Source organism: Saccostrea echinata, unplaced genomic scaffold (genome assembly GCF_033153115.1).
Source record: "Saccostrea echinata isolate AGI-Se365-2 ecotype Australia unplaced genomic scaffold, CSIRO_AGI_Sech_v1 ptg000008l, whole genome shotgun sequence".
Taxonomy (NCBI): Eukaryota; Metazoa; Mollusca; class Bivalvia; order Ostreida; family Ostreidae; genus Saccostrea; species Saccostrea echinata.
The window spans coordinates 9,052,143-9,065,937 of NW_026889757.1; the positions used below are offsets into that span (position 1 = coordinate 9,052,143).

Here is a 13,795-nt window from a genome sequence, read left to right on the forward strand (position 1 = left end):
ATTTTTTATTTCACAGATCTTCAAAAAATATTGAAAATGTCACACCTGAATTTTTAGAATCATTTTTGGACGTAACTTTTTTATGACTTGAGATATCAATGAGATATCTGGCAGGTATTTAGACAATATCAAAAGACATATGCTAAGACGTAGACATTTATTCCCATTGCCTGTATTTATAGTGCAGGTTGATAAATATGTGTCTGGTCATTTTTTTTTTTTTAAATCACCCCAATTCGTTGTCTCGGATTCATAAATATTGTACTATAAGCCTTGAACGTCGAATTCGATTAAACGAATTAATTCGTAAGAAGAATTTTTAAAATTCTTTCAAGCAAATTTGATCTGTTAGAACAATTTTAAAGAAAAATCGTTATGAACGAATTTCGATATAACGAATTGATTTTGATTTAGCGAAATTCGACAATTTGTTTTATCGAAGTCAGATATGTTGTTTCACAGGTCCTAAATGGTCTTCCCTTGTTTTATGATGTTTTGTGTAATTGTATTTAAAATTGAAAAAAGTTTCTTTTCCCTGTTTTTTTTCTTCAAATCTGTAAAAGAAGAATTGATAATGTTCATTTGATTCCTAAATATAGAATATAAACTTGTCACTCATATCGTCAAACATTAAAAGAATGACGAACAAAACCTGCTGTAAATAACCTCCCACGCTTTCAACTTAAACGTGTTATTTTTTTTAACTTGTCAACTTAAACAAAGCGTATATGTATGTTACAGGGTCGCAGTCGGAGACAACATCTAATGTGATACTTGTTTCTGATGAAATACACACTGGGTCGCAAGATACAACAACATTAATCTCAATGGTGCAAAATGGGACAACCGCAGCATTAGAGATAAATGGAACAGTAAAAAGTGAATCCACTGTAAATTCTATTATTCTGTGATTTATAAAAAATAAGTAGATTGAATTAGAAATGAAAAAAAGTTTATAATAAGTGAATTAGTTGTTTATTCAAAATAGTTGATAATATATTTTCTTTGTATGAAGAAAATTTACGTTAATTAACGTTTTTTAATGCTACAAAATTATTACTTTCTATAACCACGAAAACGATTAATATTTTAGTATTATGCATATTGCATGTGAATCTTTTCAGATCTGCAATCTTACGACTTTAAAATATCTGTTGTATGGACGCCTGAGAATGAAACTGAAATGTATGTTGGAATGAAAATGAAACTGAAGGTGTATGTCTCCTATCCTCAAGGCTATTACAAGGAGGTCACACTTACTGTCAGTCAGGGTATACAAAACATCGATGTAGAGGGTCAGTCTTGTGTACTAGGAAGGGTTATTCAGGCGGAAACGTCCGAAAAGAGTTCAGTGAATTTTGAAAATGTAAGTCGATATGTTTATATGAATAGCTTATTCTTTTATTACGGAAGCCCATTCAGGACCTATCAAAGAATATTTTTTGAATTCGACCGAAATGACGAATGTGTTAAAACGAATTTAAAAATAATTTTAATTTGTTTCTTATTGAAGTTGTTATAACACATTTGCTCAATTCATTATATCAAATTCACAAAATTGTTTTAAGAGATTTAATGTGTAAAAATGAATTCCAAAATTTTTTGCTATAAGGAAACTTTAAAATCTGTTATAACGAATTAAATTCGTTTGAGTGAATTAGACATTTAAGGCCTACAGAAAAATATTTATGATTCGATAAAACAAACTTTGGAATTCGTTTAAACGAATTAATTTAGTTATAGCAAATTTCGGATTTCGTTTAAACGAATTCAATCTTTTATTTAAAATTTTTGAATAAGTCATAATGAATTCCACAAATCTGCTATATCAAAATCAATTTTTAAAATAAATTCAAAAAAATTGTAATAACAGATCAAATTCGTTCAGAAAATTCGACAATTCGTTATTTTGAATTTAAAAATATTTTTAATAGGTCCTTTATGGGCTTCTGTACTTTTTTGACTATTATATATCATGCATGTAGAATCGTCATCAATAGTTATTTCAATAATTTACACGTTATGCAATGCTACTTATTAGATGATCATAATGAATTAATAATAAAACACCAGGAGCAAAAATTGTATCTAATCGTGATTATATCGAAAACTTTTCTCCCATAAAATTGTTATCTTTATTCCTATATCAAATTACGATCCAATGTAATAAATCAATCTACAATTTCTAACCTATAAATTTGTAATCTAGAGGAAAAATACATAAATAACATTTATACATAATAAAGCGAATAGATAATATTCAATGACCTTTGAAGATAGGAAAATCAATTCATTTATATTTGCACGGAACATTGCGAGGATACTTTTCCTACAAAGTATATGTGACTCTACCCACCCACCTTAAAAAACCTATTCTGGGAATTTTTGTTTAAAAAAATCACTGTCGTGGTATTTACAGTTCTGCATGCTTGTACTTGCAAATTTTCTTTCTAGTTGGCTTTTTTCATCGATTGACATTATTTTCAACTAGATAAAATTTAAATCAAGATGACTCTCTTTAAACTATAATTTCTAAAATGATGAAGAAAGTAATTCTCGGCAAGAAAATTAACCTCTCTCTCTCTCTCTCTCTCGTTGAAGAAATGTAACTTTAAATGATTCAATTTCAGACAGGATTTCTGAGAACTCGTGAGATGTCATTCATCACAAAATCCGTCAATGTGACATATTCTGATACCCCGAGTGATTATCAGCTAATTTGTAACTACGAAATATACCTTCATAATGCAGTGAACCTTACCGACGGACAAAACGTCTCTATACCCTGTTTGGTACAGGTTACATCATCAGCATCAGTTGTTCAGAATTTTGAGACTGACGCAGTACTCATAGCAAGGATATCGATTCTGGTAGATATTATATATTTATTTTTAAGTATTCTTAGATAGGAAAATATCACACACATACATGTAACCTCTCAAAAAGTTGAACGACTGCATATTTTGTTTATCAAACTCCGTTACTTCACAATTCAAAGTAAATTTCTAAATCCAGAATTTCAATTTTCATTCATTATAACTGAATTTAATAAAAATTAAAAACCGGTAACGGTAGCCTAGCTAGTGAGGTGCTCGCTTCGTGATCGGGAGGCCCGGGCTCGATTTTCTTCGTTTGCCGCGCCTCGTCAAACCTAAGACGTAAAAACAGGTAGTGACTGCTTCTTTTCGAAGCGCCCGGCACTAGAATTGAAAGTCACGGGTTTATCAGATGAAATATTAAAAATCGAGGTCCCACACCAAGACAGGCGTTGGCACAATAAAGAACCCTCATTGCTCAATGGCTCTGAATGCCGATTATAGGTCTAAATTTAAAGCCTTTCACCGGCATACGGTGACGTCTCAATATGAGTAAAAAATTCTCGAATGGGACGTTAAACAACATTAATCAATCAATTAAAATTGATGTACCGAACCAACTAGAACAGACATTCAAGAGTTCACTACACCGATACATTTTTTTCGTTCCTTTTTTAACAATACATACATTATACATTGTATGGAAGACATTTCATTAGAGTAATGCCTTTAATTATTTAACAACTAAATATCATGGTGGAGCTATAATTCCTATCCCAAAAGGAAATAAGAAATAAATGTCAATCTTTTTCTTCAGGAAATGAATAAAAATGCATCTTTTGATCCTGCAACACCATCCTGGATGCATATTGAACCAAAACTGGTTAAAGGATTCGTATTCCGAGCTTGGATCCCATATTACAATCCACAAATTAAAGTCAAGTTGGAAGGAGATGAGAAATTTCAATCGAATTATTCTGCATTGTTTCTGGAGGTTAAAAGAGTTGGCAAGAACTTCTCTCCAGTGAGTTTACATTAATATGTATGATCGACTTCTGTCCTGTATAGGTTCTGTTTCTAAAAATAATTTTAAAAGTACTTCTCCCACTTTTCCCACCATACATGGTTTCAACCTACCATTGACCCATGATCTTGACCTTTGACTATTGTTTTGGGTTAGGCCATGACACACTTTATCCAAGGGCAACATTATAATAACTGTTTTAACATAAATTCTTTTCCAGATTACACCCTTTTTGAGTCCTAGACACCAATATCACCAAAGGACCGAAGGTTCTCTGGGTGATATTTAAGTATTGGGGTGATACAAGGTGTGGTTTGGAAAAGGAAATGTCTTACTGGCTATTAATCTCGGCACATTTAACAACTTTGACAATATAAAGCTTTCTTGTCTTGTGCAGATATTTACTCTATGATATATTATTAGGGTGCTGATGGTAGAAATGATTCTGCCTGTAAATACAAATGGTCTTCAAATCAAGAACCATTGATTTACACATTTCCTTCCCAATGGATCAATAGGGGTAGGTGTAGCACAGTTTATTCACAATATGTTTGTTTATCCAAGAAACTGTACAATACATATTTTTTAAAGATTCATGCATATTCCGAACAATTCTAGAGAAATTTATTGGCATAATTAACGTCAATTTAATACTTGGTATCAAGCATATAAATAAATTTTCTTAGTAGCATTCTGAAAATTAGTGATTTTGAAATGGTGGTGTGCTAAATAACAGTGTGTTGGTGTTTTTGAAGGTTATTATGAATCTAAAAATACAACAGATGATGACCTTCTTGAGTTTGAGGCACTTGTAGCGATGTCCGACACAGCAAGGAGAGGGTTCGAAAACTATTACACGTTGACAGCAACTATTATACTCAATGATGCTCAAGTATGGAATACATCTGTAGACCTTATCGTATCCGATCCATCTCTAAACGTAAGTTCACATACTAATACACTACTGTCACATTTCATTTTATCAAATAAAATTTGCAACAAACTTTATTTGATGAAATATGGAGATAACGAACAGTTATCAAGAACAGAAGTCCATTGAAAGGATACAAATCGGTGCAGAGCAAACACGGACTTCTGTCAAATTTGTCGCAGAGTATCTTTGGCCCAAGGGCTCTCGTTGCACTAAAAATAGAGATGTGACCTTTAAAAAATGGGAGATAATTATTTTTGGAATTTTATGGCTATATTTAAATATTTTTGATAGAAATTGACAGAGAATGATCAGACTTTGTCAGTTGATGCATATTGGGTCTTTGGAATTTGTCAACTAAAAAGTGGGCCACCGTGACATACTTTTGGAGTTTTATGGCTATATTTAATTATTTCAGATACTGACTGGCTTAGAATCATCAAACTGTCATTTGATGTATCTTGCATCCATGGAGTTGTAAACTGAAAAGGTCACCATGACCTACTATTGAATTTCATGGCTATATCTAAAAACAATATATTTCAGATACTTATTAGCTTAGGATCAGCAAACTTTGTCACTTGATGTATCTTGGGTCCTTAGAGTGTGCCAAGTAAAAGTAGGTCACTGTGACCTACTTTTGGAATTTTATGACTATATTTGAATATTTCAGAAACTAACTGGCATAGAATCGGCAAACTTTGTCAGTTGATGCATCTTGTGTCTTTAGAGTGTGTTAACTTAAAAGTTGAACACTGTGACCTCCTTTTGGAATTTTATTGCTATATTTTAATACATGGATTATCAGATACTTATTGGCTTAGAATCATCAAAATTTGTCACATGAAGTATCTTGGGTCTTTAGAGTGTGTCAACTGAAAAGTAGGTCACTATGGCCTATTTTTGTAATTTTCAGATACTTATTGGCTTAGATTTCTAAGAATCATCAAAATTTATCCCTTGTGTCCCCGGAGTCTGTCAACTGGAAAGTAGGTCACAGTGGCCTACTTTTTGAATTTGATTGCTATAATCAAATATTTCAGATACTTACTTATCAAGTTTACTTATCAACAATCTTTGTCGGTTAATGTATCTTGCGTCCTCAGAATGTGTCAACTGAAAAGTAGGTCACAGTGACTTTCTTTTGAAATTTCAAGGCAATATATAAATATTTCAAATAATAATGGTTTAGAATCATAAAAATTTGTCAGTTGATGCATCTTGCTTTCTCAGAGTGTTTTAATTAAATGTAGGTCATGATTACCTACTTTTGGAATTTCAAGGCCTTACTTAACATGTAGAATACCAAGAGACTTCAAAAAGAAGTAATAGGTCGTACAATATATCAGAGGAGCGATTCAAAGCCCTTGGACCTCTTGTATCTCTGTATGATGTTGAATAACGTCAGTGGATGCTTATTTATACAAATTCTTTATGTTTAATTGTTACTTTCTACTCTGCTTGATATAGACTTGTTGGTCTAAATTGAATACTTTAGCCCAGCGTTTTTTATTTCCTTTTTTACTGGAACACCTATCCTTAATTGGGCTAAAATGAAATAAAAATAAAAGTCCCTAATTCATGCTTTATTTTTATTTCTCCCGCCGATAGTTCATTTAAAGTCACTAGAAAAATAAAGCAGTGTGTAAGCAAACTTTTTCACAAACCTTTTAAAACGTGATTTGTCAATGGCTGAGGAAAATGTATTCATACAATCACAGTTGGCAGAACTAATGAGTCTGTATTGGAAGAGTGAATAGTCGCTGCAACATAGCGCCAAAATGTCAGCATCGAAAGGTTAGATATATTTTTGAATAGTCATTGTAAAAAGTGACACGTCAATGTCAAACAAAGAAAAGTGTGTTAATTATTTGCCCACTTTTCACATCTTTTTGAGGGAGGTCTCAAATGATCAGTGCTACAGATTAAAAAAGTATAAATTTTACTGGATGAATAACAAACCATATTCACCACCGAAAGAGTCCATAATTGTTTTATCATATAGTCAGGATGTGAATGAATAAGACTTTGAAGGTTGTATGACGATTCCATTTTCATTAACAAACGTATGTCATAGAAATTTTTTTAAAAAGGTCCAGATAACAACTTATAACTTCCGTGCCGTGTTTTCCTTTCGTTGTGTGTAAGACATCAAACTGTTTGGAAAACAATCCTGCGATTTTTTCCTGCTCAAATACACAGATAGCTCCGGCCGTTGCAACTATTGTTTTCAACCTTGTTTGATGTATTGATTGTGACGTCACAATGCCGCTGCACTGACCCTCCGGGGAATACGGCTTCAAATCCAGTGAATATGTAGTATTATTAACGGTTTGCATTTGTATAGATTATATAGGGACTACCAGTTTTTACAGACTATATAATAAAATTGTTTATTGAATTTTTTTTATTTTATGTCTATTTTTCAGACTGACTGCTTGAATTTTGTCCTTCTTATTGCATATGAGTGAAAGAATTACATGAGGAAAAATATTAATATGAATATAAATAGAGGATATTCAATGTTTTGTAGTTGGATATGGAATTTATTTCACGAGTGGGACAGGATTTTTTCTATTTTCACGAGTGCGAAGCACGAGTGAAAATATCAAAAAATCCTGTCTCACGAGTGAAATAAATTCCACATCCAACTAAAAAACATTGAATTTTCTGTTTATTACATTTTCTTTGATTTTCCCTTTGTCTCTGTCTTTTCTTAATTAACACAGCGTTATAGGCTGTGACGTCATAGTTGAGCGGTTGAGATGTCATAGCTTAGCAGTTATGAGACCTATTGAAAACATTGTAACATGGATTTTAGCAACATATTTGGGAAGAAATTGATAGTTTTAGTCTCTATCAAGATAGTTTAGTCACTATTTCTATCTAATTACAGGCCAGAAATTTTTTTTACTTACGTTGATATCCTTTCACACTGTGAGAGAATATCACTTTGGTATCCTTTCACACTGTGAGAGAATATCACTTTTATTCAATAAATAAATCACAGTATTTCACTGTTGAAAATGTAATAAAAAGATGTATTCTTTTTAAGTGATGTTTTACCCCTTAAATTTCTAAGGTTTCATCAAAAGTCAGTCTTGTTGATGAATTGCCGTGTGAAACATTACCGAAGTCAAGAAATACTAGTATTTTACTGAAGTTAGAAATTCCAGTTGGCAGAGCAGATAAACTAGATCTCACCATTCTTACAAAGAAGCTGACAGGTGATAGAGAGTCGGCAGTGGTTATTGAAAACGTTCAGTATATTCTCGAAACACCATATCCCGCCTGTTATAGATTTGATGTTGACTACTTTAATAATTCTTTTTCAATCCAAAATAAAGCCCTCGTATCTTTCAAGTATGTGGATCGTGTTGCAAGTTCTGTGTCTTCTAAAGTAAATCTCACCGTGAGCGCTGACTTGAGAATTGTTCCAGAAAAAATCACATTTGGCGATAATCATGAAGTGTCAGCTATTCTGGGTAACACAACAACATCATTATGTAACATTTCTGTAGAAAGCCCGGAAATTTTCAACGACATACACGAAACAATCTCGTCGAATTTATATATGCTACTAGATCAGGAAAATAGTTCTTGTATTGATCTACCAGTTAAAGGAGAAAACCCGCCATTACTTTGGATGAGAATGAAAACACTGTTACTTAGAATTTCTCCTGCTCCGTTTAATGTCACAGTAAGAGGAATGGGTATTTCTTGTCAGCGACATGGGCAGAAACTTCTACAGGTAAAATGTAAATTATAGTGATAGAAAAGTCAATATCTATAAAAATTCAGTTTATCTTTTTTATTTAATGCAGTACTATTTGAACATGAAGCTACTATGTATTAGTATAACACTTTAATGTCACCTATTTTGATGGCTTAAGTTGACGGCAGGTAAATTGGTACACTCTCTCTAGCGGATTCCAACTTTCCAGTTTGCTCTTCATCTAAACCGGTACCTTATATGATATCTCATTAGCGTTAACTTAACCCTAGTGCTAGTTAAATCTGACCATTGGGAATGATTGGTTACCTGAGAAAGATTGATTGATTGCATATTGTTTTACGTCCCATTCGAGAATTTTCCACTCATATAGAGACGTCACCATATACCGCGGAAGGGCTTCAAATTTTGACTTTTACTCGGCACTCGGGGCCATTGAGCAGTGAGGGATCTTTACCGTGCCAACGCCTACCGCGACACGGGGCCTCGGTTTTTAGCTCACCTGAGCCGAAGGCTCAAGTGAGCTTTTCTGATCAAAATTTGTCCGTTGTCTGTCGTCGTTGTCGTCGGCGATGTCGTTGTCGTTAGCTTTTCACAATTTCATCTTCTTCTCCAGAACCACTGGGCCAATTTCAACCAAACTTGGCACAGAGTTTTCTTGGGTGAAGGGGATTTAAATTTGTTCAAATGAAGGGCCACGCCCTCTTCCAAGGGTAGATAATTACAAAATAGTGAAAAATTAATGGCATGTTTTAAAAATCTTCTTTTCAAGAAGCAACGGGCCAGGAAAGATGAAACTTATGTGGAATCACCGTCAGGTAGTGTAGATTCAAATTCGTTCAAATCATGACCCCTGAGGGTAGGGTGGGGCCACAATGGACGATCATATTTTTACATAGGTGTATATAGGAAAAATCTTTAAAAATCTTTTTCTCAAGAACAACAAAGACATGATTGGTCATATTTATCTGAAAGCATCTTCAGGTGGTGTAGATTCATATTTGTTCAAATCATGACCCCCGGGGGTAGGGTGGGGCCACAATGGACGATTATAGTCTAACAAAGGAGTATATAGGAAAAATCTTCAAAAATCTTCATCTCAAGATCAGCAAAGCCAAGATTGGTCATATTTATATGGAAGCATCCTCAGGTTGTGTAGATTCAAATTTGTTCAATTCATGATCCCCAGGGGTTGGGTGGGGCTACAATGGACGATCATAGTTTTCATAGGAGTATATAGGAAAAATCTTCAAAAATCTTCTTCTCAAGAACAGCAAGCCATGATTGGTCATATTTATATGGAAGCATCCACGGGTGGTGTAGATTCAATTTTTTTCAATTCATGACCCCCAGGGGTTGGGTGGGGGGCCACAATGGACGATCCAAGTTTTGCATAGGAGTATATAGGAAAAATCTTCAAAAATCTTCTTCCCAAGAACAGCAAAGCCATGTTTGGTCATATGTATTTGAAAGCATCCTCAGGTAGTGTAGATTCAAGTTTGTTCAATTCATGACCCCCGGGGGTAGGGTGTGGCCACAATGGATGATCAAAGTTTTACATAGAAATATATAGGAAAAATCTTTAAAAATCTTCTTCTCAAGAACAGCAAAGCCGTGATTGGTCATATTTATATGGAAGCATCCTCAGATAGTGTAGATTCAAGTTCATTCAAATCGTGACCCCCGGGGGTAGGGTGGGGCAACAGTGAAAGTTTAAACTTGTAGGAAAAGAAGCCACAGTTTGTCAAAGAAATATGTAAGCATCCTTAGTTAGAGTAGATTCAATTTTGTTCAAACCATACCCTCAACCCCCCCCCCCCTTTTAAGGGTAGGTCGGGACCATATATGCATGTAAGCTTTTCAATACTGAACTGAGTTTTGCTTTTTTCCTAGCCACAGTGCTCAGGTGAGCGATGTGGCCCATAGGCCTCTTGTGAAGGTCTCAGCCGAAGGACCCGCAACTTTCACTTCAAAGTGCAGAGCGCATGGCGAAGGAACAGTTACTACCCATTTTTTGTCGACTTAGGTCAGTCGCGGCCGAGATTCGAACTTCCGACCTCCCGACCCCGGAGCGAGCGCTCTACCGACTGAGCTACCGTTAACGGTACCTGAGAAAGAAAATAACGACAAGCATTTGTTAAAAAAAACTTTAATGCAAATGTAAACCGTTTCTTCTTGATTGGCCAACCACTATCTGTGGTCAACGGGTATCTCCCGCAAATAAATTTCTCTGGTCCTGCCACTCCACAGGTGCTGCTGCTTCCTGGCACTTCCCCCACTTCTGTGGTATGCCACCTCTCTCCTTCCTAACCTACTGCCTTATACAAGTCTTATGTGTTGGCTAATGATATAACCTTTACTGCCTATCCCCCGCAACTGTGTGCCTTATTCATGTCTTATCACAATGTTTAAGGGGTTAAACAGCCAAGGTTTAACAACCAGAGAGGTATCTTCACCACTATAATACAGCGTGTACTATTTCAGTGCAGTCTCAGTACCTCGGCAGTTTCGACCTACTCATATGATCGCAGAATTAATATTTTTTTGTGTATAAGAAATGAAATAAAAACGTATATCGAACGTTTTTTACGAAACTAAACGACAGAAACCATTTCCGTTTCACTACCTTATTAAGCGTCCATTGGTTATCACCTGGAAAGAAAATTATGATTCTCAAAAAGACATTGTTGGAATGTTTTGGGTGGAAATTGTTATTAATGGAATAGAGAAAAAAAAAACGTTATTTAAAGAGGAAAGTAAGGCAATGACCTGCTGTTTTCCAAAATGGTCAACTACGACCCCACTCCTTTTTGTTGTCCTAAGGACACGATAATGTTGTCCGTTAATTTCATCTTCTCAATATGCTTTATTAGACTAAGACCGATTCAATAAATCTAACAATCACAATATAACGTTACATATTAAACATGACAAAATGAAAATATAAAAGAAAAAAGCGTCACGTTTTTTTTTTAATTAAAAAGTTTAATGTAATTTTCCAGGTTTCTTTTTCGAAGAGTTTAAAAAGTGGTTTTCGTGGCGAAGCAAACTTTTGCAGTTTGCTGTATGACGTTGAGGGACCAGATGGATCATCACGTGACTGCGGGTATCATTGTCCGTGCTCAGGCTTGGTAGAATGTGACGAAATAATTTTCTTCATGGCAAGTCATGGAAGTAATGAGAAATGGAGTCTTTGTGAAATTTTTGCAAAAAACGTGTAAAAGATTCTCAAATGCAATAAACATGTTTGTAGTGCTGGATAAATAAATATAGATAATCAGAAAAGAACAGATGATTCAACTGCTCATCATATCCTTGTTACTTATGATATATTGTCGATGAGAATAATGTTTATTTCAATGACTAGTTTCCTTGAAATTCGTTACTATATATATATATATATATATATATATATATATATATATATATATATATATATATATATATATATATATATATATATAATTTCATGCACTTCAATCTAGCGACAAAAGTAAGTATTGTAGGTAACGGTCCTCCTGTTTTACAATGTTATTATAAATATTAGATTGATATTGTTGTGGAAGCACTGAATTAAATTGATTATGATATCCAACCTCAATTCAAAGCCACTGACGTTATATATTTCACCCCATTTTACTAGCTGTATACCAAAGAGATAGATAGTACGATTTATGAGACAGAAGCCCGAATGATTGCATATAGAACCACGTTCGAAAGAATTCAAGCGTGGCTTAAAGCCCTACACATTTATTTCTATGACATCATGGGAAAACAAAATGACAAGAACGTCTCTTGGGTCGACACCCCCTCAACCATATCCTCGCATCAACCTTTACAGAAAGTAACAATTGATGTAAAGATGTAAAGATCTAAATAATGAAAGAATTTACAAAGTTACTTTCTTCATTAAGTCAGGACTTATTCAAGTTCAAGGAACTTGCCACAATGATTTTGCTGTGAAAGACTTCCCAATAATTTTGAGAATAGTACACAAAATTTGTGGTCCTCTTAAAATGCTACAGGAAAGCGACACAGAACAAAAACATGAAGAAACAAATCCCAAAATTATTGTTACAAGTAGCAATAATTCACAGAGTCTAAGCGCGGAATGCATATCCTTCAACAAAAGTACTGAAACCCAGGTAGGAGACGTTGCTAATATCCAAAGACTAGAATCCGTATTTGCAGAATCTCTTCTAAAACTAGAAAAAAGTGTAGCTACAAATACAGAGAAAATCCAAAAGACATTAACAGACATTGAAAACAAATTATGCGATAAAAAACAAGAAAAATCAAAAGAATTGTCAGGTGAAACGATCCATACACTACAAAATAAAATCAGAACAATTAGAGATGAGAAAACCCACCTAGAAGTTCAGATTCAACTTGAAAAAAGCAATGCGGCACTCAGAGAAGAGCAGCTAGAAAAACTACTGGTAACAGAAAAAAATATACTCCAAGCAACGAGAGAACAACTTACAGTAACTATCTCAAATGCCCGTGAAGAACAAGAAGTGTTTTCAAGGCAAATAAAAGACAAAAATGACGAAATTGACAGGCTAAATAACAGTTTAAAAGAATTGTCCATGAAACTTGATAATGCAAGAGATGAAATTATACAAATGAAAATACAGTTTTCAGGAAGCGTACATCAACCCCAGTTTCAGTCAGCTATGCAAGACATTGACAGCCATCAACGTCCTACTGTACTTTTGATTAGAACCTCAAATGTGGAAGGCATAAAGGAAGACAAGTTGTCAAGTTCTGTGGGTATACACAAAATTATCAAGTATACCATTAAGGATACATCCCAGTATTTATCATCAGTTGTGGATCCACCAACACTTATTGTGCTCCATTCCCTAACTAATGATTTGAGGTCTAAAACACCACAAGCATGCGTCGATAGTTTGTTTCAACTGACCTCTGAAATCTGCAGCAAGTGGCCATTAATTAAAATTGTGATTTCACTTACTACACCAAGATGTGATGACATGAACCATTCAACCAATGGGCAGATAATAAATGCCCTCCTCAAACAGAAATTCACAGGTGAAAACAGAATTACTTTGGCAGATCACAATAACATGTTGGTACACGGGAACCCAAACCAAGATGTCCTTCGAGATGATGGCGTACACCTAAATGACAAAGGGTTATCCTTACTGGCGGTGAACTTAAAAAGAGCCATTCACTCCATGCTGAACATCCCATCACCTGTAAGACGCCCAAGGAGCGCATCAAGAGGGAGAAAACCACAAAGTGGCAGAGGTCGAGGCAATGGAAAA

General features: G+C 34.5%; 1 protein-coding gene across 1 annotated transcript; it reads left to right on the forward strand.

Moving 5' to 3' along the window:
- The first annotated feature begins 638 nt into the window (after positions 1 to 638).
- LOC133181287 (uncharacterized) lies at positions 639 to 11,778 on the forward strand. The gene is made up of 9 exons (XM_061315813.1): positions 639 to 657; positions 742 to 879; positions 1,125 to 1,366; positions 2,631 to 2,870; positions 3,634 to 3,840; positions 4,264 to 4,360; positions 4,596 to 4,780; positions 7,854 to 8,522; positions 11,507 to 11,778. Exons 1-9 carry the CDS (start codon positions 639 to 641, stop codon positions 11,723 to 11,725), a joined length of 2,016 nt encoding a protein of 671 aa, XP_061171797.1. The 3' UTR covers positions 11,726 to 11,778.
- The last annotated feature ends 2,017 nt before the right edge of the window (positions 11,779 to 13,795 follow it).